We start from the raw sequence: 27,727 nt of genomic DNA, 5'->3' as shown, positions 1-27,727 counted from the left end.
GTGTGAATTTACCTATTTGTGCACTTGCTGGCATGCATTGTCAGGAGTTCCTTTTCTTGTGTTTGTATTTTTGGTTATGTGAATGAATTTTCAACATTTTACTTTATTTTATTTTAATTTTTAAAAAAAGACTTCTGTATTTATATGAGAAAGAGAGCGAGTGCACACGTGCAAGTGTGCGAGCTCGTTCTTAGGGGCAGGGCAGAGGGAGAGAAACTCAAGCAGATTCCCCACGGAGCATGAGCCCGATGCGGGGCTCAATCCCATGACCCATGAGATCAGGACCTGAGCTGAAATCACCAGTCAGACGCTTAACCAACTGAGCCACCCGGGCGCCCTGGATTTTCAACAAAGACGCCCTGAATTTCAAAGATGGTCTTTGCAGGAAGCCTCGACTGAAGAAAACATCCCAGTAGAGCAGTTTTGGCACTACTTTCCCTGAAAATTTAGGAGCTCAATGGTCCAGGGCTGGCTTTTTAATGTAAAGTTGTTTGATTGTACTTACACTGTACAATGTAATTCCGAGCCCACGTCTTCTAATGGTGTAAGTCCAGGTGTTTGACTTTTTTTCCCGGGGACTCAGACAGATGGAAGTGTGTCGTTGGCAGGTGAGTTTTCCCATCTCCTCGTCACAGAAGCTGCAGTTCTTGCTGAGGTCGGGCTGTAGGGAGCTCAGTTCAGCTTCCCTGCTTCACACGGACCCAAAGTCCCATGTCCTGTCCCTGGGTGGCATTACAGGGTGAGCCCCAGCTCTGAGAACCAGGGTCCCAGCGGAGAACCCCCCCAGGGCCTCTGGGCCATCTGCTGTCGTTTACCAACTTGGCTTTAGTTTCTCCTTTGTCTCTGGCTCTCAGGCATTTCCTTTTCTTTCTTTCTTTCAAGTCAAAGAATATATTAAAATATTTATCCTTATCACATTTTATCTCTGATTTGTCTGTGTGTGTGGGTGAGAGTAGCCCCCAGTGGAGCATGCCAGCCTGCCATAGTTCTAGAAGTCTTACCGTTCTAACCCCATTTCCATGGTAGGAACACCCTAATGTAATCTGTCAGGCTTCTTGGACTCTTTCTAAATACGTGGGACTCAGGACATTAGCTGATCAGCTGTGAGGCAATGGGCCACAGAGGCAGAAGATCACAGTTTCTGTCTCAGCTTTACACTTGCTAGCTGTGTCATTCTGACATGCTACTAAATGAAATAGTAAATTCAGGAATGCTTTATAAAGTTCAAGGTTCTATAGAAAATTGAAATCATATAATAATTTCTTTTGATGTCAGAGGAGTTTAGTTGTAGATTTCAACTAGATGTTGTTTTGAGGATGACTGCTCTCATGGTGTAGGAAGAATCTGGAAGTCAGGCCAGAGAGATGCGGGCTCAGTAAGTGTCCTGGGAAGAGTGCTGGGCCAGACATCAGGACACAGCTTTAGTGCTGTTTCTGTCCTAATTAGTGGTGTGACCTTGCAATTTATATTAGCTCCTGGTTTCCTCATCACTGGCTTTACCTGAGTTCTGAGAATAAAATGCAGGTGGCAGACCATGGCACTCCCATCCCCGCCCCTCCTTTTTTTTTTTTTTTTTTTTTTTTTTTTTTACCACTTCCTAGCTACCGACTTTATTTTTCTGTGCCTCAATTACATCCTTTGTAGAGGGGAGTAAGAACAGTACCTGCCTCATCGGGCGACTGTGCAGATTACATGAGATAAGGGTGTCTAATTCATTATAGGCTCCCCCCACCCTTCCAAGTATTAGCTGTTACTACCTCTTAGGCTTCCGAGTTATTTTTGTTTAAAAAATGGATTCTGAGTTTAGACCCCCCCCCCCGAAAGAGATCTTAAAAATTCTGGATTGAATGTTTTCTGAGGCATGTCTACTTTTCACATTCTTTGATTCTATGACAAGTTTCTAGTAAGCAAATTAGTTTTAAAAGTGAGTTTATACAGTACAGTGAGTATAAGGATCTCTCTTATTTGCAGCCCCTGGCCTTCCTTCTACCCCCTTCCCATCCCCTCTCTGAATGCCACATAATGCTCTCGTTCTGTGCCGTGGAATCAGATGCCAACAATTGTGAAAAGCTCTTCTGACCATAGTCAAACTCTCTTCATCACTTCTCTAGATTGTGCTGCCTGTCCCTAGTGTTTTTGAAATAACCTGACAGAGAAACATCTTTTCACGGTCCCTTTTCAACCCTTACCTTTGGGGCAGCCAATTTGTATTTCTCTATTAAAAGTGGGCACCAGCTGGTCTCAAAGAAAGGTAGGGGTCAAGAGAAGGGGCTTTGTTTTCTTCGGGAGATAGAGTTTTCACAGGAGGGGTCATTCCATCCCCACGTTGGCCTGCTCAGCAGCCGTGCAGCTCGTTTCTTCATGAATGGGGGCCTCAGAGCTCTTCTGGGTAGCAGGGATACAGACATTACACAACAGTGAGATGAGTCTGGCTGCAGCTGTGGCAAGCGGGTCAATGGCTTCTCTCTCTGTCCTTCACTGGATCCTGGGCTGGAGAGAGAATGGTTATGTCCGGAGACTTGCGCTCATCTGTACCCATGTCTTTTGTCTCAATGCAGGAACAAGAGCTCCGCCTTTTTCAGTGACGAGGAAAGATGCTCTCTGTGGGTCCTGGGAAGTGACAGGAAAGCTGAGTGTGCCAGCTTCCTCCACACGCTTGCTCATACCGACATAGCGTCTGTCTACCGGCTTAGTGAGTGTTTGCTCCTCGGACCCCTTTGGAAGCTCAGCTCAGTGAGAGCATGAAAGGCCAGCCCTATTGAGCCTTCCATTCTAATCTGGGAGAAGAAGACCTCCTGACCTGTGACTGAGGTCGCTTCTTCTAGGGCTGAAGGAGGTCTAGGTCCCTGATGATAAAGGCAGGACCATAGAATGTTACAGCTTCTAAGAAGTGATTTCTCCTCTCATTTTACAAACTGGGGAACTGAGGCTCTGGTGAATTAGTGCCTTCCCCGTTTTCTAGTCAGGACAGTCCCTACTCCACCACACTGCCCCCAACACAAACTGATGCTGGACTGTGGCGGGGGGCGGGGGGCGGGGCGCAGGAGTGTTGGCTTGGACTGTGGGAGGGGCCTCAGTGCTGCCAGTTCTCATCAGTGTCCGAATGACTGATTGAGGAAATGAATGCCTCTCCTTTCCCTCACTTTGGAAGGGCCCACTGCTCTGTGTCAGGAAGTACATTCACCTTGTGGTTTGAGGAAGGATTCGTGTTTCCCCCATCTCGTCAGCGATGGTGGTGTTGTGTCTACCCCCGTGGGGCCAGATTAGATGCGGCACAGTTGGTGGCAGAGAAGAGGGATTCTGCAGAAGGAGCTCTCGGGCCCGCTCCCTGGGGCAGAAGTGGGCCTCAGAGTCTCTCACCGTGCACAAGAGGTATTTGCAAGGAGCACCTAGCCACGAACTTTCTTGCCACGAACAGACCACACCACCCACCCACCAGGCTGAACCAGGAAGCTGAAGCTATGTGCACCACCCGGGAGGGGGTGTTGAGGTCTGAAAATCCAGGACGACTTTAGGCGCGCCCTGGGCAGGGGCGGGCCACAGGCTTGGACCTACGGGGTCCACCAGCTGTTGATGCAATGGTGGGGAGAACTCTAGGGGCAGGTCCCAGGCAGCGCTTTGCCTCCTGTGTAAGCACCGGGAGTGCAGCGCTGCTGGATGCAGGGCAGAGCCCGATGATGGTGCAGGGGCCTCCCGGCACCACGGCAGCCAGCAGACAGGCGTCCTATTGGTGAATTCCAGCTCCTCCAAGGCTTCTGCCCTGGGGAAGGGGTGCTCTCTGCAATTGCTCCTCCCAGAGAGAGCATCTTTTTGTAACTCCTGCACCATTTGTGTTCTCGGTGGCCCTGCCTGGAGGGAGACTGGCACGTGCTCTCAGTGTCAGCGAGGGCCGGGACACCAGGGCAGCTCGCCAGAGCCCGGCTCCCTAGCTCTCCCACGTTCGGGGGCGGGGAGCCTTCTGCCTTTGCAGGTTACCGATCTCACGTAGCTACGACGACACTCACGGAGAATAGTAGGCAGAGGCTTGACTCCGTGCGGGGCCGCTGGCCACAAATTCCCCGGAGAGCCCAGAGTGAGGGCACAGGGTGCTATTGCTTCTCTGCCAGGAAGAGGTGGCATCTTATTTCCAGCAGCCCCTGTCCTGGGGGGCCATGAATCTGGCCTTCACCTCCACAGTTATACCCAAGAGGGTTCGGTTCTTTGCTGCCAAACCCAAGGTGTCTCCCTGGTTCTCACCTAGCCTTCTTCCACTTTTGTGACGTTAGGAGGCTGTCCCAGAGGCACCTTGGTCTCTGTGTCTCCTCTTTTCTCTCGCACGGTGCCATTCCAGTCCCCTTTGCTGCCTCCCACTTGCTGGGAAATGCTGGTGTTTCTCTGGCTCCTTCGTAAACTCCCCTCCCCCAGCTGCTCTGCGTTCTTGTCCGAAGGCTTCTCCTAGGACTGGGACCCATTCCTTGTGACCCACTGTGGGTCCTGAGTCTGTATTTGCAAGTCTTGGCTTTTTTGTTTGGCTACAGATCTACTTCCTGCTCAGCCTAGAGCTCCTGTGAGGCCCTCAGACGCAGACTGTCTGAAGCTCTGCTCCAGACTGGCCCTTCTTCCACCTCATCCCACGAAGTCACTGCAGGGAACAAAACCAGGACCCTCAGATGCCTCTTCACTCTTTCCTTCATTAGTCATCTTTGGTCACCTAGTCCTGTGTCGCATTGTACGGTTGAGTCAGTGACAGTTGAGAGGATGGATATGCGCGAATGGAGGAAGGAAGAGGGAAGGACGTACGCACAGAAATGGGAGGCGATGCCACATGCTTTGTTCATGGACCTGCTCTCAGCTAGTGGGGAGGTTTGGGCCTTCAGATTCTGTCTTCATCCCCGTCCCCACACCTCCTGGAAAAGAGCTCGTGTTTCTAGCTTCTCCACTTTTCTTTTCTGGCTCTGGGTCTTATTTCTACCTCAGTTCCCAACGCCAAGTGAGTGGCCCACACAACATTCTCTGCAGTCCGTGCAGCTCTTACGCTGATGACGAAGGACAGAATTGTGCCCAGTTTCTCAGAGAAATTTAAGCACAACGTGTGCTCAGGGACCATGGGTTTGGGGTGCCCCTGCAGGCATAGGCAATGGTGGCCCATTCTGACCTAACACCAGGTCTGTCCTTCATCTCTATCCAGGTGGGTTTGAATCCATCCAGAATCTTCCAAACGATCTAAGTGGTGAGTAGAGATCATGCTGAACCTGACCTCCAGTCCTTCAGAACAGCATCCTGTCCTCTTGCCGGGAGCTGGCTGCCACAGCGGCAGGTGCTCACGGTTGCTCAACTCTGCCTGTCCCTTACAGCGTCCCAGCCTGAAGGCTTCAAGGAGGCCAGGCCTGGCAGAGTCTGGGAGGAGCATCAGGCCACGGGCTCCAGACAGTCCAGCAGCTCTGAGGACTCCAGCCTGGAGGAGGAGCTCCTCTCAGCCGCCTCGGACAGCTATCACTTGCCAGAGCCCGATGACCTCGATGACCCGGAACTCCTCGTGGACTTAAACACTGGTCAGGAAGAGGAGGAGGCTGAGAACTTTGCCCCCATATTGTCTTTTCTGGATCATGAGGGTTACGCTGACCACTTTAAGAGCCTCTATGATTTCTCCTTCTCTTTCCTCACATCTTCCTTTTATAGCTTCTCTGAGGAGGATGAACTCGTGGCCTATCTGGAGGCCTCAAGGAAGTGGGCCAAGCGGAGCTGCAGGACCTGGGCCCACGCCAGGCTCTGCTTCCTCCTGGGCCGGCTGAGCGTCAGGAAGGTCAAACTCTCTCAGGCCAGGGTGTACTTTGAGGAGGCTATGTACATCCTCGATGGGACATTTGAAGACCTATCCTTGGTGGCCGCTCTGTATATCAATCTGGCTGCCATCTACCTGAGGCAGAGGCTAAGGCATAAAGGCTCGTCTCTGCTGGAAAAAGCAGGGGCGCTGTTGGCCTGCCTGCCTGACCATGAGTCTAGTACCAAGAACGAGCTCGACGTGGTGGCCTACATACTACGCCAGGGCATTGTGGCAGGCAGCTGTCCCTTGGAGGCCAGGGCCTGCTTCCTGGCCATCCGATTGCTCCTGAGCCTAGGCCGGCATGAGGAGGTCCTGCCCTTTGCCGAGCGCCTGCAGGTCCTCTCCGGACACCCTCCTGACTTGGAGGCTACAGCAACCATCTTGAGTTTTCTGTACGATAAGAAATATCTCCCACACCTTGTAGTGGCCTCTGTCCAGGAACGTGGTATCCAGAGTGGCCAAGGGATGTCCCTTCCGATTTGGCAGGTCTACCTGGTTCTCCAGAACACCACCAAACTCCTTGGAGTCCCCTCTTCAAGCTGGGGTGAAGTTTCTGCCCTTGCCTGCCCAGCACTCAGGCGGGCACTGGCTGCCTGTGAGGAACAGGCCAATCGGAGCGCCCAGAGGGCCCTGTGTCTCATCCTGTCCAAAGTGTACCTCCAACACAGGTCTCCCGATGGTGCCATCCACTACCTGAGCCAGGCCTTGGTGCTAGGGCAGCTGCTGAGTGAGCAGGAAGCCTTTGAGTCTTCTCTCTGCCTGGCGTGGGCGTATCTCTTAGCCAGCCAAGCAAAGAAGGCTTTGGACATCCTCGAGCCACTCCTATACTCCCAGAAGGAGACAGAGAGTATCACCCAAAAGGGGGTGGTCCATAACCTCCTGGGACTTGCACTTCAAGGTGAAGGCCGGGTGAACAGGGCAGCCAAGAGCTATCTCCGGGCCTTGAACAGAGCTCAGGAAATGGGGAATGTGCGTAATCAGGCGGTGACTTTGGCCAATCTTGGCCACCTGACCCTTAAGTCCTGGGCTCAGCAGCCAGCCAAGGACTATCTCCTGCAGGCTGTCCGACTCTATTCTGAGCTCCAGACCAGCATGGAGACAGACATGGAATTGGTACAGGTCCTTCTCTGGTTGGCCCCAGTGCTGGTGCATGGACGCCAGCTGGCCAGCGGCCGCCTTTGTTATGAGATGGCATTGCTGTTCGGCTTAAGGCATCGACACCTAAAGAGTGAGTATGTCCTGTGCTACAGAAGCTTTAGAGCAAAGCATGAGAGCGTGTGTTGCCCTCGTCCTTTCTCAGGCGATCTCATTCATGTCCCCGCTTTATGTTCAGGTCAGCTTCAGGTCACCAAATCCCTCTGCCATTTCTACAGCTCTGTATCCCCAAGCCCCAAGGCATGCATCACCTACCACGAGCACTGGCTGAGCCTGGCTCAGCAACTCAGGGACCGAGAGATGGAGGGGAGGCTGCTGGAGTCCCTCGGGCAGCTCTACCGGAACCTGAACACGGCCAGGTGAGTCGGGGCTTGGGGATGGGCCTAGAAACAGCGTGTCTTCCTTCAAGAGGGACAGTATTCTTTTCCTCCAGATGTAAACTTCACGGGCTCGTGGTGTGTTTGTGGCGTCATGGAAAAAGCGTGGGCCCTGCGGCTGCCACACAGTGTCCTCTCTCACCTATTAGCTCTGTGACTTTGAGCAAGCTACTGAATTTCGCCCTACCTCAGCTTCCTCATCAAAGACAATAATGATGGCGTCTACACTATAGTATTCATGTGGGGAGTAAATGAGTCAACACCCACGGAACCCTTGGAACGGTGCCCGATCCGTAGAGGGGGCTCGGTGATGTTGGCCGGGTTACAGTTACTTGTACGTCCGTGACAAGCCTCCCGTGACCCTGGCTGAGGGTCCCTAATTCCGAGAGCTGGCGGTTGTACTCAGGCTGGTTCCTTCAGGAGGCCTTGGTTACCTGAGTGCGGGGGGGCATTAGAGAAATGGCACAAAGTAAATTGAGCCACGGGCAGGCAGGTAAAATTGCATCGTAAAGAAGTTTGATTTGGAACTTTCCCTTTAAAATGAAACCAGAAACGACAGAACTGTGTAGTGAAGAGACTTAGGCAAGAATTGCAGCTGTGAGGGAAGTCAGAGGGCCAACCACAGAAGAAGTGTTGACTTTTAGCTGAATTGCATTGACAGAATTGCGTAACAGCACCGTGAAAGATCCCTGTGTTGTGATCAGCTTTTCAGCCCTCTCTTCAAAAGGCTCCTTTGTGCCAAAATATACCAAAACGTACCTGTTTTACCCCAAAGCTTCTTTTAACTCCTTGGTCTTTAAATTATTCCCACGTGAAGTATCCCGCCACGTCCTGCAGCCTTTCTCTTCTCTCCTCTGCTCCCCTCGCTGGGTGGTATCTGCTTACCCCTCCTTCAGTTCTGCTTCCCAACAGGCCTGTAATTGATTCCATTACATTCTGCATGGTTTGCGAGATGTCTGATGTCGTTTTGCATCGGGGCATTGTGTTCATAATTATGAATGACTTCTAAAATAAAGCCAGGATCGTTGCTTGCGTTGAGCAGAGAGAGGTGGTTGAGGAGAAGCTAATTGAATGACAAGTGTTGCTTTTCTAGGCAACGTGGCAACCTTGAGCCCTCAGAAAACCAGATCACTAATAATCAGATAACAAATTCTCTCTCTGTCTCCCTCTCCCTCATGCTTTCCCTCTCTCGCAAGAATCAGGTGTCCTCCAAACGTTCCTCTAGCTCTGCCTTCCGTTCTAGGAAGGGAGTTTCGGATCCTTGCGGCATGGGAGGGACAGGACGTGTGGCCGCACAGCGACACTGCTTTCATTCCAGGACACTACGGATGTCCTCTTATGGGCGAGTGGGTTTTTGGCCGTCCTTATTCCATCGTCCTGGAAGTTAATACAGATGAGGATCTTCTAACCGTAATCTTCCATAAATCTAATCTCTGAGATTCCGACTTGTATAACTGGAAGGAAATAAACGTCCCCTGCTCCTGCTTTACCATCAAGGTGAGGGATACGAAGCAGTGGACCGAGAGGCGCCTCAGGTGTCAGAGGAAAGCCTGCAAACACAAGGAAGGTCATCATCCTTTGCAGAATGCTCGGTTCATCAAGGAGAACGTGCTATCATGCTGCATGTATTTAGCATGCCTACATCACCCCCCCCCCCCCCCGAGCGCCCAGCAGACCGAGGTAAACAGGTACTTGCACGCACCTGCAGGTGGTTACTGTAACTTCACTCTAAGCTTCCTGGTAGCTGAGGGAAGAAGGGGAAAACCGCAAGAGTTCTCGTTGTCTGATTAACAACAACAACAACGTAAACAAATATGTCTGTTGGAGCAAATGTTTTTCTGGGACTGATTTCTAGGAGGTATTTATTAAGTGGGTCTTGATGTGTGGACAGATTTCTTCGACTAAACTCTCCCCACGAGATTTCCATCCTCACGGAGCTCAAAGGCAGGAAAGGCTCCTGGGCAAGATGGCAGGCAGCTGCAGGGGCGGGTGTGGAGGGAAAGAACAGGACACTCTCAGCTGAGGGTTGGGGATCTGTCACAGAAGGCTTCGTGGAGGCGGGAGCATTTGAGGAGGGCCTTCAGGGATGAGTAAGATTTTGGAAAGTGGAGGAGGGTAAGAGAATAAGCAGTTTGGGCTGAGGGACTGGCAGGAGCCATGGGAAGGTGTGGACACATTTGGAAGGCATTCTGTAAGTTTGAGGAAGGTGGGTGCTCAAATGGGTGTGGGGAGTAGAGGAGAGAGAGACCTCCAGCCTGTGCCCTAGGAGGGGTGTGGGGGTGGGGAGCAATGGGCCTCCGGACTGGCAGAGCGAGCAGCCCTAGTGAAAATGGTGGTCGTAATGGTAACTGACGGCATTCAGTGAGCACGTGGTGTTTCCCAAGCACGTGTAATCTCAGGATAAATGCGTGTGGCACAAAGAGCTGTAGAAACAGAATGAAAGAAGCCAAGTAATTTGGGCAAAGCTCACAGTGGGGATCGATAGCCAGGCTGAGCCTGGCATAGGGGTCTGCCAACTTTTTGGTAAAAGGTCAGATAGTAAATGTTTTAGGTTCTGTGGCCACGTGGTCTCTGTCACAAGTATACTGCAGGTGCGGTGTGCAAACAGCCATCGACTATGTAAATGAATGAGTGTGGCTGTGTGCCACTGAGACTTTGTTTACAAAAGCAGGAGGAAGGCTGTGTTGGTTCATGGGCCATGGTTCCACAACCCCTGGTCTAGAGTCCATATTCTTACCTACTCTGTAGGTCTTCTGCCTGGTCAGCCAGTACTTTTCACCCTCAATAAACCAGAAGTGTGGATGGTGATATGCTGGTTTCTGAGCCCGAATCCTCTGGGAGTTGTATGGATGAGAAGGGCCTCATTTTGCACCTGCTCTGACCCCTGCCTGCTCCAGAGCATCCAGACTGCTGACCCGCTTGGTCGCGCTGGGAGCAGATCCCTGCCTCCTCCATTTAAGAGGGTTTCACTACTCCACACCACCTTGCTACTCATGTTAATTCTTCGTCTTTGAAAGATTTTCTCTAGGGTTTAGAGGTGGAGGATGGTAGGGGAGGGCAAGCAGACGATGAAAGCTATGGCCCAGCCTTTGGGTTTTTGCCTTGGAACACTCTGCTGTCCCTTTGTCCAGTACCTTCAGAGTCTTGCTCTCTCTGCCTCCAGGGTGACAATGATAGGATTTGGTGTTTTCAATCTCTCAATGCATGGGGTCCTTGGGGATCTTATTTTCTGTCTCCAGGTGACACAAAGCAAGGTACCTTGCTCTAGAGCTGAACCAGGCGGGATCCATGGGAATTTTAAGGCTCGATTGAATCCATGCAACAAATATTTACCGAGCGTTTACGATAGCCCGAACACCTGACAGAGGGATATGGTCCCTGAGCTCACAATGTTTATAGACTAGTTCAAGAAATTGACAATGTTTATACACATATTCACCAAAGGTGTCCTGTAAATTGTGGTAAGTGCCATGAAGGTCGTACATACTATCTTTGAAAAGAAGAAATGCCTTGTGTGCAATAAGTCCTCACAAAATAACAGTTCTTTGCGTATGGGCATAATAGTAGCCTAGAAGTCATTACTCCTGGCTTTTATTCTTATTCTCATGCTTCTTATTCCTGTGGAACATAAAAAGAAACGCCTCAGCATTCGGTGTTCAATATAACGAATGCGACCAATAGTGAATGTTTCTGTAATCCCGGACTAGGAAAGAACTGCTTCCACTCGCTGAGGTCACTAGGCTAACATGTACTTCACCACCCACTTCTGCAGGTGAGGAAATTTTGTTCAAGGTTTGAAGTCGCTTATGTTCTTCAAAACTTCTAGGTTGTTAGAGGGGTAAAAGAAGCGGAAACCTTCCCATATGCTGGTTTCTGAGCCCGAGACTGAGCGCTGCTTGAGGGTGTGTGGGGGTCCTGGAGTCAGATTCTCAGGGTTACACTTTGGTATAGACAGCGTTTATTACCTGGTCCCTGTCACTTAGCTTGTCTGAGCCTTATTTTCCCCACTCGTAGAATGGATGTAATAATGTTACTGCTTGCTTAGTGCTGTTGTGATGGTTATAGCGGGTAATGCCTGCCACGTGCTCAACAAATGTCAGGGAACAATTACTCTCACGTATTACAAGACAAAACCACAGAGGGCTCCACATAAAACTTTAGACATGAACAGTGCAAACTTGGACAAGATAAAAAGGCCCCTGTTAGTTTTCTTTATTTGCATAATGGGCTAAGATCCCTGGTGGTTTAGTGTTTCTGAGGTTTAAATGGGAGAATGTATACTGGAAATTCATATCCCAACACCTGGCATGGGGTCAGCCCCTGGGGAGTAGCAGTTCTTATTATTGCAACGGGGCAGGACCAGTTAGTGGAGGCTGGGCTCATTCGTCAGGGCAGGGATCTGGAAAGCCCTGCTAGGGGAGGGAGAGAGGAAGTCTGGGAAAGCGGTGCATCAGAGTCCCTTGGCCGCAAGTTCACGGCTGAGGGCCAGGTGGGAAGGAAGGAATAAGGACTCAGCTGTAAAGACCAAACCTTAGAGGCAGGAAAATGGGAAACCGAGGACTCAGGGTTGGAGAAAAAGAGAGATACCCTGACAGGGCATAAGTGGCCCAGGAGTGCATGACCCTTGGGATGAAGGCTGTCCCCCCCCCCCCCCCCCAGGCTCCTCACTTCCTATGATTTGGGAGCTAAGCCACACCCAGAGCCTGCCTGCACGTGGGGCTGAAGGAACTGGGGTGTTGAGACAGGCCAGGCCAAGCCGGTAGCTCACCCGGGGGGGGGGGGGGCGGGGGGAAGGAGACACAGCCCTGCCACTGGCATATGCAAACGAATGGGGGTGGTGATTGCTGACATGACAAGACCAAGGAGGCTGGAAACCACCTCCCAGGCTCAGACCTTCTTGCGCATGGTTTTACTGGACATAATGGATCAGGTGTACGTGCTGATGGGAGGCAGGGGTCTCTGGAAAACCCTGCACACACAAGGAGTCTTGATGGTGCCGTGTGAGTAGCTAGGCCTGCCTGCCCTTGTGGGGTGTTTCTTGGCAATACTGGTCTCTCCTCCGCAGGCATAGTGAGCTGGGAGAGAAAAGGTCTAAGCAACGAAGTTCCTCTCCTCTGTAATTGGCTTCTTTGTAATAACCCTAATCTTGTTCCCTGGGGGTCTGGAGAAAAAACCATAGCCTAAGGGTCTCCCAGGACAGCAAATGGTAATAAAGAAAAACAGAGCAGGAAATAGGAGGATGAAATGTGTGAGTCTTGTCTTCATCAACTGTTCTGGTGGGAGTGGGGAGAGCTGCGCTTGGGAACTGTGCTCGAGATGGGGGGGCGGTGCGAAGGGGGGGAGAGAAGGACAAGGCTTCTATGGTCAGAGAGGCCCGTGTTTATCCTAGCTCAACCAGGGAGGCTGGCGACCAGCCCAGCTTCGGGTGCAGCTTCTCAGCTCGCGGCACGGTCTCAGCAGCAAGTCTGCCATTCTAATACTTGCGAGATGGTGGCCTGTGCCCATCCTGGATGTCATATCAGGCGCTGAGCAGTGGGGAAAACCTCAGTTCTTTCTTCTCAAGGTTCCCAAGGGCCAAACGCCTGGCACTTTCTCTAGAAGGCCGATAGCTGCCTCATTGCCAAGATGAATCAGGGCGTCATTAGTGGAAGGCGGTGCTTGTTTCCATCACTGTGCACAAGGGGTCTGGGGCTGAGCTGCCCATCATGAGGTTTGATGAGGACCTCCTAAGTGCTCATACACTCGGTTGATGATGATCAGTGTTTCTAGAAGGATCTGTATAGTTTGGAATAGTGGTTCTCGGGCTTTGGTGTGTGTGAACAATAACCTCGGTGCATTAGAAATCCAGATTCAGGGCTTGCATCTATAATGATTTGGACTTAGTGAGTCTGGGATAGCTCTAGGAGTCTGTGTTTTTAATAAACTCCCAGACAATGCTGCTGCAGGAGTGCCACGAGTCTCAGAGGAAGGTAGGCACTGTGGCATGAGCTCGGGCTGGGACTCGGGAGAAGGGAGTTCTGGCCCCGGATCTTCCCCTGATGTGTTGTGCAAGCTTGTGCAAATTACTCCCACTCCTGGGCCTGTTTCCTCTATGACATAAGGGGTTGGGTTGGATCTGCAAGTCTCAACCCACGTTTGCAGTCAAGTTGCTACTGAGCTTTGGTAAAATGTTCCCAGAGTGCCCCAGGCTCCTGGCGTGTCAACACGTTGGGGTCACGAGAAAATGCTCCCAGAGTGCCCCAGGCTCCTGGCGTGCCAACACGTTGGGGTCACTTTGCCTGTGTGTGTGCTTAAAAAGCTTCTGGGCGATTCTAATTGCTGCTGGAACACAGAACTACTAGATAATGCCCGGTGTTCCTTCTTGTTCTAGAATTCCGAATCTGTGCCACACTACATTACCAATGCCTCATTTCTTCATTAATCCCTGTCACGGGGGAAGAGTTTTCTACATAAGACAATTTTCCAGATAATTTGAGCCCTCCATTAAGCAACAACCTTTTAAAACTTCTGCCCTTCTTTGATTTTTCTTCTTAAACAAAACATCACCATCTTTTTGATGATTTAAAGTCACTACCACGGTCATTCATTCGTGCATTTATTCAATAAATATGCATTTGGCATCCCCTGTGTGTTAAGTGCTTATGGGAAAAAAAATGTTATAATGATGAGGGAGTAGAAAGCTGGTTGAAGACAAAGCATAAGCTGACACCCTACAACCTCCCCCAGACCCCACTCTTGGGTGGGACCTGTGTGACATTCTTCCAAGAAGCCCTCAACCATCTTAATGTTAATGCCTTGCTAGAGGGAAAAACAACCTTAACTTGACAATGGCAAGGCCTCTGGTATCCTGTGAGTCTTCTTTAACATATGAAAGTACTATCTCAACCTCCCTTTTTCCTTACCTCCCCCAGCCCCATGGTAGATAATCAGCCACCCCTCACAACCGGGGCAGCAGCTCTTTCTGCCCACGGGTCCCTTCCCCGTGCTTTAGTAAACCACCATTTTGCACCAAAGATGTCTCAAGAATTCTTTCTTGGTCGTCGGCTCCGGACTCCACCCCACTGAACTTCACCTATATTCCAAAACCCCATTAATAGTGCAGTCGAAAGATGGATGGGCCAAGGGCCACAATAACGAAAGTGACCTCTAATGTGAGCCTTCATCATTGTTGGCGTGGATTTTTTAAGACCATCTTCTATTTTCATTTTTTCCTCTATTAACCCATCCTCCAATTCACTAACCCGTTCCTCTGCTTCTGCGACCCTGGCCGTCAGAGCCTCTAGTTTTGCCTGCATTTGGCTCATAGAATTTTTAATTTCTGTCAGATTCGCTCTCATTTCTGTCCTTAGGGATTCTATATTCTCAGTAACCTTTTCGTTAATAGTTTTTTCAATTCTACTCATCATTTTGACCATCGTTACTCTGAATTCCATTTCTGATAATTTGGTTACATCCATATCCATTATTTCTGTGGCAGAGGCCACAGAATCACTGTCTTTTCTTTGCTGGGGGGGGCTTCTCCTTCTTGTCATTCTGATGAAGAGAGGTTGCGGGGTTTCCAGAGCCCAAATTCTTGACTGGGTCCCAGGCCGTGCCCCTTGTTTTATAGGGATCTTAGGGATGTGGGCTTCTTCTTTAAAGATTTTATTTATTTATTTATGTGGCAGCCAACCAGCGAGAGAGGGAACAGAAGCAGGGGAGTGGGAGAGGAAGAAGCAGGCTCCCAGCGGAGGAGCCCGATGAGGGACTCCTTTCCGGAACGCCGGGATCACGCCCTAAGCCGAAGGCAGGCGCTCAATGACTGCGCCACCCAGGCGCCCGGGTTGTGGGCTTCTTGATTTTTCAGCCTGCCTTCTGTGTTCTGGGGGAGGGGCCTGCCGCGCCGATACTCAGGCAGCCATGTTTGGGTAGAGTCTCGGCGTCCCCTGCGAGGGGGGATGGGGATGGGCACTCCCTGAGCCGGTATTTCCAGGCTTTTGTTCTCTGGCGGCTTTCCCTGGCGGTTTGCTGTGCCTCTTCTGAGAGTCAGAGCAGCAGCGGCCGAATTTCAGCCTCTGTCACAGAACAGAGGGATTGCGGCCCGTTCTCTACTAATGTTCTGGCCACTTTAACTCTGTCTCTGTTGGTGCTGCTCAACCCTGCAGCGTCCCGGGATGTGCGCCCCACACCCGGCGTCCCAGCCCTCACTTCCAGGGCCGGCGCGTCTCTGTCCTTTGTGTTTCTAATGCCGCCAGCCGCCCCGCGCGCGCTCCCGGATCTCCCGGTCTCAGTCTAGATCCAGTGAGCGCACCGGGATTCCGGGGTTCCGCGAGATGCCTGGTGGCGCGCGCACCCGGCTCACGGTCTCAGTCTGCTGTTTTGCGGGTGCCGTCCTCGAGCCCCGCCCGCTCTCCCGTGCAAGTGGCTACCGCTTCCCGGCACCCGAACGCGGCGGCTCCCTCCCCCTTCCGTTTATCTTCCGATATCTGTGCACAGTTTCATGGCTCCCCGCTTCGTACCTCAATACTCAGCGCTGGAGATGTTCATTTGTAGAGATCCAGATGCGTCTTCCTGCGTCTCAGGCTGGTTCCGTGGTTGTTTAGGCTGGTCTGGTACCTATCCAGCTCGACTCGGGGGACCGGCTGAAAACGTGTCTCCTACTCCTCCGCCATCTTAACTCCGAGCCTTCATCATTGTTATTTACTCTTTGGGGGACACTGTTCTGGGCACTCCAATTTCTCCATCTCATTCAATTCTTCCAACAACCCTCTGAGGCAGATACAATGATACCCCCATTCTACAGATGGGGAAACTAAGGCACAGAAAGGTTTTATACGTTCTCAAGGTCGCCCAGATGTTTGAGGCAGAGCCGGGATTCAAATCAGGCCCCAGCGTCTCTGTGTGACCGGGGTCAATGTCGCTCCCTCCCAGAGCCTCAATTTTGTCTGGTGCTGAGTGAGTCCGCGGCCCCTTGGAGGGGTCCCTTGACTCATACCTAACAGGCGTGTGTCTGTCCCCCCAGGTCTCTCAGGAAGTCTCTCACCTGCATCAAGGAGAGCCTGCGTATCTTCATCGACCTTGGGGAGAAGGACAAGGCTGCTGAGGCCTGGCTCGGAGCTGGGCGGCTTCACTACCTCATGCAGGAAGATGAGCTGGTGGAGCTGTACCTGCAGGTGAGCCTCCCGCGGTGCTCGTCTGCCTCCTCGGCCACCGGGGGGACAGCTGTAGCTAGAGTGGTGACATCCGTGCTGGGCCCACGGAGGGAGGGTCGACCCTGGGATGTTCCCCAGGCACAAGGTGGAACCCAGGGTGGGTCTGGTGACCAGCAGTCCCTGAGTCCCAGGTACACGTGGTAGGAGACTCGCTCATCTGTCATGTCAAGGAGATCTGGTTTTGCTAAGCTAACCACGCACCTTGACTTTGGGTCTCGCTGCAATGTGAGGCAAGGTTGATGTGTGCAGGACGTCAACATTGTTGTCCTCTTCTAGTCTTTTTGCTTGTGTCCCTTTAATAGCCGAGATATGGTAGAGTGTCGTGATTAAAGGCCTGGGTTTGGAGAGAGACGGGCCTGGAACCCAATCACAGGGCCATTGATTACGGACTGTGTGACCTTGGGCTTGCTGCATCAGCTGCTTCTGCTGTCATGGGGCCTCGTGTCGTCACGGGTAAACCCAGTCTCTTGGGGTAAGGGTCAGCTGTGTCACTTGCATAGTAAATGCATATGCAAACAAGAATTTACTAAATGCTTAGGACTTAGTAAATTCTTTTTTTTTTTTTTAAAGGTTTTATTTATTTATTTGACAGAGATAGAGACAGCCAGCGAGAGAGGGAACACAAGCAGGGGGAGTGGGAGAGGAAGAAGCAGGCTCATAGCGGAGGAGCCTGATGTGGGACTCGATCCCATAACGCCGGGATCACGCCCTGAGCCGAAGGCAGGCGCTTAACCGCTGTGCCACCCAGGCGCCCCAGGACTTAGTAAATTCTTAATGAATGGCATTTTATTATTATTATTATTAAAAATCTATTATTATTAAAAATCCCTTGGATTTTTTCTTTTTAATCATCATTTCTGTTATCGGCACAATGCTGACGTTATGATGGTATATATCATTTGTTCCATTGAAAATATGCCAGTTATTTTTTCCTCCTTCCCATTCCTTATTTTCTCCCTTATTATTCCCCTTATTACTTAAACTCGCACGAACCTACTTCCCCTGAGACCTCATTAGCGCTGTGTGACACTGAGTGCGTGCTCACCAGGCTCGGGAGACTTTGCAAACACATCACATACCTGCTGTAGTTGAACCCTCTTCCAAACGCAGTGGGGGTTTCTGCTCAAACTCCCATTTTTTGGATGTGGCTCCACGGGCCTGAGTAACCTACACTAGGTGATATGGGCACACGGACGGTGTGACACAATGCCTTCGCTCTTAGCCTCTCCGCTCTTCTGCTGTGGGGTGTTAGAGCTGGAAGGGCTTTTGGAGAGCGGATACCTAGGTCTGGCCTTTCGCTCTGCAGGAGGTGAGGCCCAGGCGGAGCCGTGGGCTTGGGCATTGCATGCCTGCAGAACCTCCGGAGGACAGGAGCCCGGCTCCCCGCTGCGTCTCTGTGCAGCCGGGCAATTACAGTTACGGTGGGGTCCTGCCCCAGAGACTCACCGGCCAGCCCTGGTCCCAGGCCCACACAACCGCAGACTGCTGCTTGCTGTTCTGCAGGGCCATTCCCAGCCTCGGGCTCTCGGAGGTCCCGTAGCGGTGCTACAGATGCTGGGGGGCCCTTCCTCCTCTTCGGCTTCCTCTCCGGGTTCTGTTGAGATGCGATATGGAAGCTCGTACGAGAGATCAAGAGGTCCTGGGTGCCAGGAGAAGGGTATGGGGCTGGAAGGTGCGAGCATTTCTTTGAAACCAACTATTATATAAACGCAGAATTTCCTTCTCCTTTCTGAGCCTCAGTTTCTCCATCTTCGAAGTGCCGGTGTTGGTTGAGATCACTGTTTTCCAAACTGCAGTCATTTATGGATGAAGTTCATGGTTTTGCCACGTTTGTGTATCTTCTGTACCATTACTATTTTCTTTGACTCAACTTCAAATCAACTTAGTTTTTTATACTAAATAACACTATTTGAAATCACAGGGGTGGATGTATTATTAATCTTTTTCTCTAAAACACATTAAAATAAGTACTGAACTATTAAAACATAAGATGTTTGTCTATGTGCTGCTCAAAATCGTCTCTAGGGCTACCGAAGTAATCTCTCGGACCATGATGGGGAAATGCCCGACTAGGGAGTCGCGAAGTCTTCCTACCGGCCCTGTGAGCGTGGAGGACAATTCCGTGTTCAGAGGATGTGAGGAGAGGGTTAAACCAGGTCGTTAGGGTCTCACTCCTGCTGCTTCTGTGGCTATTTGGAAGGCCTCTCTGCCTTCCACACCTGTCTCTGTCCCATCCAGGCAGCCATCCAGAAAGCCCTGAAGTCTGAGGAGCCCTCTCTGGCTCTCAAACTCTATGAAGAAGCAGGTGACGTGTTCTTCAACGGGACCCGCCACAGACACCGTGCGGTGGAGTATTACCGAGTAAGTCCCAGGCGGCACCGTGCGCCCGGCTGGGCCCTGGCACAAACGTGGGCAGGGCCATGTGGCCTGGGGGCCCCTTCCCCTCTCATGCTGGTATTCCTTTTTCTTTCCTTCCTCAGCCAGTGCCCACGGGCTCTCCCTTTTTTCAATCAACAGGCTCTCAAAGAAGGGGTCGATAACCTCTCTCATTCCGAGGCTTGATACATTATTCTTTCTGGGAAAACACACCAAAATAATTACACCTCTTGGGGGCATGGTACTTAACCGTTTCTAGCCTATGCTGTGTTTACCAGAATGTTCCCGTGTACCACCGGCGGCATGGTGGGAGATGAACACTTCGGTTTTCCTATGTTTTTATCAAGTGTGCATTCAAATATATTTTAGAAATTAAACATGTGTAACACCAGCTCATCAAACCCATGACTTCCCAGATATTACTGCAAAGGATGAGGCAAAGTAACAAAAGAGAGTGGATTTAAGAATAATAGTAATTAAATAATTGTGCAGATGTTAAGCAGATATGTCAAAATCGTAATTGTTCATCACTGACTGGAGGTTGGAAACCTCATTATCTTACTTGACCCTAAAATTTCATTTCTTCATTCATTTGCTTGTTCAGCTCTGTATCAGTCATCAGACATTTAGCAAGCACCCAGCACGTACCAGGCACTGAGCTGGGGGTGGGGGGAGCAAGAAGCATGTCCCTGACGATTGAGCTACTCATTATCATATGCACTCTATAGATGAGAAAATTAAGTCTAGAGAGATGAAATGAACCTGCCTAAAATTCTATCATAATAAAAAGCATAGAAATGACCACTCGTTGGGCGCTCTCCGGCACCATGGGCATAGTCCACAGATGGCGCTGTGGGTGCTAACGGATCCTGTGGCTGGGAGGGGAATGCGTTCCTATGTGGCCTCGAGAAATGTCACCTGCCTTTTCCTCATCTCCGTTTTTCCAGTCTTAGGAGGTCTGATGATCTTTAGTTCTCCTACCTCTAAAATCTTGGCAGACCAACCAAGAGCAAGGACGAGGAGAGCGAGCTGTGAAATGCCATGCATGGAAACACGGCCATCCCCCCAACCCCTACCAGCAGAATGCGAGCCTCCTAGAGTACGGTCTGTACCGAGCATTCTTAGCTGAACTAAGCTTCCATGTGCTTCTGTTGTCAGGCTGGGGCTGTTCCTTTAGCGAGGAGGATGAAGGCCATGAGAACGGAGCTCCGGGTTTTCAACAAGCTGACAGAGCTGCAGATCAGCCTGGAAGGCTATGAGAAGGCTTTGGAGTTTGCCACCCTGGCGGCCAGACTCAGCATGGTCATAGGTAGGTGGTCCTGATGGTTGGCCATATTGAATGGGGGGCTAACTGCTCTTCTAAGTGTGTGTGGGGGGAGACAACAAAGCAGTCACAGAGAGGCTCTGGAGTTGGGCTGTGTGGGTTCAAATCCCAGGTCCAACTGAGATCTTAGTTCTAAGCAAGCTGCTTACTGTCTATAAGCCAGAAGTGTGTCATTGGCAAATGGGGATTAAAAATAGCCCCCACCTCATGCAGTTGTTCTGAAGACCAGTGATGATCCGTGTAGAGCCCGCAGCTCAGCGCTTGGCGCACCAGTCCTTGCTGAGTGTTACCTGCAGCGCACTAATGATCATTCCACTGTTGGTACTGTGCCCCAGTGCAGGGGAAATGGTGTTTTATCCAGCGGCCTCTGCCCTAAAGTTTTAGTGGGTTGGTTGTTAGTCAAAAGCACATTTTCCATGCGGAATCGAAAAGTAAATGAAGATCAAATTCCCATGAACTTAACTCACTGTGTAGCTGAAAAAGCGGGCAATGACCACAGAAGCCAGCGGGGAACAATGTGTGCCATTAAAACCGGAAACAGGCAGAATTAAAAAAAAAAAAGACACACACAAAAAAACCACCCTCCTTTTGAATGTTGGTCTTGAGGAAAAGCAGGTTTGATTAGAGAAGGCTTGATTCGATGTCGGGACAAATGGAGTCTTCTGAGAGGATTCTAGAAGGGACTTCTGGGCATTCTCAAGGGCCTGAGATGTGGATGGCACTGGACTTTATTGTGTCTAATTGCACTTCAGAGCTCTCTCTATCCTTTTCCTACCTTTTTCTTTACTGCAGAAAATCTTATCTGAGTGCAGTCTGCTATCTCAGGAAAGGCTCTGAGCACTCCTTATCCTTCCCTGGACAGAAGCTGAAAGGAGGCTATATCCACCCTTTTATGCACTTGCCTGGTGACTGGATTTTTCCATATCAGAGAATTTTCTCTCCCTTGGATTTTTTTCTTTTATTTTTGGCTTTTGTCTCTTTGAAGCTTAAAAGTGATGTTTTTTAGATTGCATCAAACAGCCACCTTGCAAATATTCCAAAAACACAATGGGAAGCCTTTGTTCTCTTTAAAAGGCCGCTTTGTATTAAAGGAGTTGGTTATTAAAACAACAGACCCACCAAAAACCAAAACAACAAATCATGGACCCATTAGAAACCAAGGTTCTAAAGCATGAGTTAAAAGGGAGGGGGGTTCTCTGTAGTCATCTGAGACTTCGAGCTGGTGAAGGAGCCAGAGGGTGACTGCTACTGGGGGCAGCCCCAGGGGAGCTCTCTGAAGAGGGAGGCTTTCATGTGGAGAGGACGTTTGTACTACAGAGTTATTCATTACAAAGAATCCTTAGCTACCCCATCAAGCTAGTCTTGTCACCATGTCTCATTACGGGGATTTGGGAATAATTATTTCCCAGAATCGTGAGTTACAGAGACATCTGTAATAAAGAGAAAAGTTTTTTTTCAGGAAATCGTCCTAGGAAATCTTGAGGAACACACAGGCTCTAATCTAAGCAGTCAGTCCCAGAACCTGGCGTTTTCTTTTGCATCACTTATCACAGGTGTCCTTTGGCCTTTGTATGGGAGATTGTTTAAGGAAAGTCTGTGTCCGAGGAGACAATGAACCTCGCATGAGGACAGGGACCTCTTCTGCTTTGTTCCGTGTATCCCAAGCACAGTCCCAATCCCTAGAAGACCCTCAAAAAATCTCAGAGAATGGGGGAGCGATCGGTGCCACGAGGCGGTGGGTGCGAGACCTCTCCCTCAGTCTTCCAATTCCTAGGAGATCCGAAGCAGGAGCTGGTGGCCTTCCACCGTCTGGCTACAGTCTACTATTCCCTACGCATGTACGAGATGGCTGAGGACTGCTACCTGAAGACTCTGTCCCTCTGTCCCCCCTGGCTGCAGAGTCCTAGGGAGGCCCTATACTATGCGAAGGTGTATTATCGCCTGGGCCGCCTCACCTTCTGCCAGCTGAAGGTAAGAGCCAGGCTTGCGAGGCTGCGTGAGAGCTGCGTCCCCACCCTATTCTTCCCTAACCCTCATCCTTCAGGGTACAGGTGAGTGGCCCGAGATGGGGAGCCACATCTCAAAGGGTGGGGAGTGCCTTCTCTGGGGACACGATGGCTCTTTTCACTCAGCCCTGTGGGAGACCTCAAAGATGCCCCTGTCTGCTGGGGAGAGGGACCCTAGCTCTCCTTTCTCCTCGCCCCGCTGTGATTTCCACAGCCACTTGATCTATCAGGTACTATGGGGACGTTGCCCAGGGCCCCTGAGCTCCTCGGGGGCCTATGGAAATATGGGAGAAGCAAAACGAAAGAACTGTAAGCTCCAACATTAAAATAAAATTAATCCTTAACTGTGCGTCTTCAAAATATTATAGGTTAACTAGTCAGTTGCGACGTACTTCTTCAAAGTTACATAAAACTCTGGGAGAAATCTGGGTCTGTGTGAGCATGTTTGAGAGAGCGAGGCGGGGCCTACGAATGCAGGCACGGCTCTGTCCTAACGAGGCCTTAGCCCTGACCCTCCTGTTGGCTCTGTGGGAGTCAGATTCAGAGCTTCTAATTTTTCCAGCCACTTCTAGAACTGTGTTGGTGGTCTGAAAGTCTCTGCTACAATTCTGGCCCTCGAACTCTGTCCCCGGCATTGGCTTCCCCTTTCCAGAGGTCCCTGTCTGCACCAGCCGGGCCCTTAATCTCTGAATATCCTTCTGAGTCACGCCTGTGTTTGGCCCCCAGGGGAACCTCAGGGCAACTCTGTTGTCCTTTTCTTATTTGCCAGACGTTTTTCTGGCCTGAATTAATTATTGACTTACGAGGGTTAATGGGAACCAGACATCCCTTTTTGAGTCTCACCCAAAGAAGCATCTGTTCCTCATTCCTACCATGTGGGGAGGGACGACGGGGTAGTGAAGGACTCCGCAGCCATCTTTCCTCTGTCGCCTCGCTCCCCAGAAGTGGTTCAGGGACAAAGGGATTTTGACTGGATTGACTCAACCAGGGGACCTAGGGAGTGGCAGGTGGAAGAATTCAACTCAAATTAGCTTAAGCAAAAAAGGCAATTTTTTGGCTCAAGTAACTGGGAAGTTCAAGTGTAGATTCGGGAGTTTTAGGTCACTCTGGATGCTGGTACTCAAATGTCATCACGGATTTCCTCACCTTTTCCTGTTTCTCTTCGCTCTGTATGTTTCTACTTCTCTCTGTTTCTTGGTGTCCTTTGCGTCCAGCTCTTGGCAGGCTCAAGCCCATGGTTAAAAGGTGAGGGACCATTTGCTCTGTGAGGTTACACTGAGAGGTCCCGGGGAGGGACTGGGCCAGGCTGGCCTGAGTCGTTTAGGGATCCCTGAAGCACTGGGCCCAGGACGATGCCGCTTCATGACTGGCTGAGCCCCGGTGAGGTGACACCACCCCGGTGCCTGAGGTAGAGGGCCACTGCTGGGAGTGACATCACCGGTCCGGGTCCACAGTAAAGTGGGGCAGGAGCTCCCCTAGGAGCCAGGAGGAGGGGGTGGGAAAGTGTGTGGGGCCGACCAAAGCTCGAGTTCTGAGCTCCCGGCACTGCCTCTTGGCCTCTCCCAGAAATGTTTGCTCACTGCTGTCTCTTCTCTGCCCCTGCCATGGGGTTAGGACGCCCACGATGCCACCGAGTACTTCCGGCTGGCCCTGGCAGCGGCGGTCCTGCTGGGTGACGAGGCGCTGCAGGACAGCATCAGGAGCAGGCTGGACAGCATCTGCCGGAGCCCCCTGTGGCACAGCAGCCCCTCCGGCCGCTCCTCAGAGAGGGCGCGGTGGCTGAGCGGAGGGGGGCTGGCCCTCTGAGGACAGCCGTCCCGTACCTGACCGGTGGCCGTGGCCAGAGCTGCCTCCCTGCCCCTGGCTCCTCCACACTGACCTGGAGGGTCTGTGTCATCCCCTGGCCCAGCCCCTCATCTTCGCAGGGGACAGCCCGGAGGGAGAGGGGCTCATTCCAGGTGGGCCACACAAGGAGCGGAGGATAGAGCAGGGATGGGAAGTTCTGGCTTTGTGTCTAGAGCGTTTCCAGTGGGCTCTAGACCCCACGTACGGCCTCTGAAATGCACTTTGTCAACACGCGTGTCTCCTGGAGCAAATGAGAAAGCTTGTCCCTGGGGGGAGCTGCTCTCCTGCCCACAGAGAGGAAATCAGGCACTGCCCTGGGGAGACTGGAAGCCGGCCGGACTTTGTTCCCCTCACTGCCTTCTCAGGGAAAGCCCCCCCACCTTGCCAGCAGAGAAACTGGTAGTTTCTGGCTTCTCTTCCTTCCGCCAAAGAAGGTGCCGCCCCTCTTGCTCGTGGGGACTGGCGGGTGGGACTTCACCGTGCTCTTAGCTCGAAAGATGGCCGGCTCAACGCCCAGGGCCTGGGGTTTGATGCAGACTCACCTCTCCATCCTCCCTGAGGCTCTGCTCCTCCATAACCTTCTGGAAACTCCGGGAGGCTCCCCAAGGGCTAAGGCTGAAACATTGAACGCTAAGAAAATTCTGACATAAATTACATGTAAAAGGTGTATATTATTAAATATTGCTTATCTCATTTATGCACATTTGTCTCCTTTATAATGGGGAGAGATGAGATGGGGGCGGCTTGAAGGTTGCGTCAAATACCGAGGTGCCATATGGATTTCAGGGCAGCTCCTCAACAAAGCATCTGTATGAGTTATCTGTCACTGCTTAACACACGTGGTGGCTTGAAACACCCTTTATCTCACGGTTTCTGTAGGAAGGCAGGAACCCGAGCGTTGCTGAGCTGGTCATCTGGCTCAGGGCGGCTCACAAGGCTACAGTCGAGGTGTCAGTTGTGGTCTTCTCAAGCTTAGCTAGGGGAAGGCTCTGCTTCCAAACTCACACCCACGGCTGTTGGCAGGAGTCAGTTCTTTGTTTGCTGTTGGCCAGAGGCTGCCCCCGGCTCCCCGCCATGTAGGCCTCTCCACAGGGCCGCTCACAACATGGCAGCCGGCTTCCTCAGAGAGCAAGTGGGTGAGAGAGAGCCGAGTGAGAGAACAGAGTCTTGGCATAACCTCATCTCAGAAGTGACATATAATTAGTTTTGCCTATTCTACTCTTCATAAGGGAGTCGCTAGGCCCAGGCCACAGGAGGCGGGAGGGGTACACCAAGCGTGTGAAGGCCAGGAGGCAGGGAATCACTGGGGGCCTTTCAGAAGCTGCCTACCTCAGTATCTGGGCGCTTTGGTAATGGAATCAAGAATTCCCTAAGGCAGTGAGCTCCAAGTACAGGTCCGTTGACTGGACCAGCAGCATCAGCCTTGCCTGTGAGATTGTTTGAAATGCGAATTCTGGAACCCACCTAAGACCTCTGAATCAGAATCTCTGGAGCCCTAGCTTTTGCCTTGCTCTCCAGATGATTCTAGTGCACACGAAAGCGTTAGAAACACCGCTTTGGAGCCATGGTTCTCAGATAATGTGCCAAAGAATCACCTGGGAGTGCTGAAAATGAACTTCCTGGTTCCTGCTCCAGTAATTCTGATTCAGTAGGTCGCATTTTAAATGAGCAACTCAGGTGATCCTGATGTGGGGGGTTCACCCTTGTTCTGAAATGTGGGAACATACAAGAAGATCTAGCCATGGGGCTGGCCGCCTGATGCCCAGCAGCTTAGATTTTATTGTCAGACCCTCTGCCCTTAATTTCTAGCTTCTTGGGCCCACCAGGTGGTTGGTAGTGTGTGTTGGGATTGGGGTGGTGAGTTAAGTCAACATGGCATCTTCCAGTCATCAAGGTCATCCACACATCAGTACATCTTATCTTCTTTCAGGAGTTTGGCTGCTTGCCAAAACGCTCTCTGTTCTAGAATATTCTTCCCCAGGAAGGAAATGAAGTGACCTAATCCATTACCATGTAAAAGAGATGTGATTTTGTTCCCACCACAAACCATAAAATCCCTGAGCAGGGAGGGGTGTTGTGGATGGGTCTAGCCTCCCAGGCATCATCCTTTCAACAACATTCCTGGGAGACAGACAGGGGCACATGCGTTCCAGAACAGTTACGCATCTTATTTTGAAGAGAGCTTGTTTGGCCCTGGAACCCATGCCATGAACCATTCCCCATTTGTCTCAGGTTACAGCCCCTCTCTCTTTTCCCACTGACCTGTTACTCTCCTCTGGCCAGATGCCAGTTTCAGCTCCTCTGAAAGTGTGCTTCCCACAATGCACCAGGCTTCGGGACTGGCTCGTGGGGAGAGTACAGAGCGACGTTACTGTACTTAGCGTAATTTAGTGTTGTAGTTCAACGTTGCATTAAGATTTTTCTTCTCTCCAGCAGTCACATCTTTCCTCTGGCTCACGTTCAGCTTATGATCAATCGAAGCCTCCTCCCGCGTGAGCTTCTGTTTCTCTAGATCTTTCTTAATTGCTACAAATCTATATATGTAAAATAAATATATATATCCTATATTTATTTATTTATTTTTAAAGTGAAGGGCATTTTATCTACCCATTTTATGTTTCATTGGGAATTTTGGCTAAAATTTTCTGATTCTACACACTTTGGTTCATCCGTAAACCTGGTACATTTGCCTCTACCCAGATCGGTTACAAAAATGTTTAACATATTTACAAAGACGAGGGTAGGATTCATTTTTAAATGAGAAAAACATTGCACTGTATCATTGCAATTACTACATCCTATATGAAATCGCTCTGCTAGAATAGTCTTTAAAAGTGTTTAAGAATCCCATTTAAGAAATATGGTTAACTATTCCCCTTAAAATCACGTTGGTGCTCCCCGCCACCCAATCCACAGAGCATGGAGTGGTGATTGGATCGGGTCTGCATTTAAGCAGGTTCACATCTATATAATATATGTACATTAGCCAAAGGTGAATGCATTAGTTACCCTCTTAATCCTAATCCTCCCCTAAAAGTTGTGAGAGCCACCCTGGCTCCCGGCTGCGTGTGCCTCACCTGGGTAAAGAACAAGAAGGGAATTATACTGTTGTGGAAACCCCCATAATGTGTTTTCTCAGCTTTCAAGTGCATTTCTTTCCTACCCAACAGTGTTAGCACTCTGAAATCCAATATTGCTTTGATCCTTTTCTTATTTGCCTCTTGGTTATTTTAAGATGTCTTCAGATTGTGTCTCTGTGTGCACGTGCGTGTCTGTGTGTGGGTGTTGGCTTGTGCTTTGTAAATAACACGTAACTCTTCTGACTGAAGTTTACCTGGGGAAGGGAGTATATAGGGGTGGAGAGTGTCAGAATTAGGGGGAGAAACAGATCACCAGGTTAGGTGAGACCTGTATTTTGGTCTTGAATTTGACACTAAATTGCATCGTGACCTTGGGCAAGTCATTGAGCCTCTATATCTGTCAGGTCTCTGATCTGTGATATAAAAAGGATAATCACCTCTGGGTTCCTTCTCCGCAATGTTGTTTCCATACCATACGCGAGCAGGAAAAGAGATTTGTATCTGGGAGATGAAATCATATATTTTTATGACCCCATTTTATTCTCTTTTTTCATAAGTGAGTAAACTGAG

At 50.7% G+C, this 27,727-nt stretch overlaps 1 protein-coding gene across 1 annotated transcript in view; it reads left to right on the top strand.

Annotated features, from left to right (window-relative positions):
* The window catches only part of SH3TC2 (SH3 domain and tetratricopeptide repeats 2), a 53,393-nt gene extending 28,619 nt beyond the window's left edge, over window positions 1-24,774 (top strand). Inside the window, exons 9-17 of the mRNA XM_026510719.4 lie at window positions 2,559-2,692; window positions 5,168-5,209; window positions 5,334-7,031; window positions 7,137-7,317; window positions 16,337-16,487; window positions 18,765-18,887; window positions 20,061-20,211; window positions 22,001-22,197; window positions 23,847-24,774. Coding sequence (XP_026366504.2) covers window positions 2,559-2,692; window positions 5,168-5,209; window positions 5,334-7,031; window positions 7,137-7,317; window positions 16,337-16,487; window positions 18,765-18,887; window positions 20,061-20,211; window positions 22,001-22,197; window positions 23,847-24,038 — 2,869 coding nt within the window. The 3' untranslated portion in view covers window positions 24,039-24,774. The remainder of the gene's footprint in view (window positions 1-2,558; window positions 2,693-5,167; window positions 5,210-5,333; window positions 7,032-7,136; window positions 7,318-16,336; window positions 16,488-18,764; window positions 18,888-20,060; window positions 20,212-22,000; window positions 22,198-23,846) is intronic.
* Window positions 24,775-27,727: the final 2,953 nt, after the last annotated feature.

The sequence above is a fragment of the Ursus arctos genome, unplaced genomic scaffold (assembly GCF_023065955.2).
Source record: "Ursus arctos isolate Adak ecotype North America unplaced genomic scaffold, UrsArc2.0 scaffold_15, whole genome shotgun sequence".
In the NCBI taxonomy this organism is placed as follows: Eukaryota; Metazoa; Chordata; class Mammalia; order Carnivora; family Ursidae; genus Ursus; species Ursus arctos.
The sequence above is the reverse complement of the archived record's forward strand: the minus strand, read 5'-3'. Positions and strand labels throughout refer to the sequence as shown.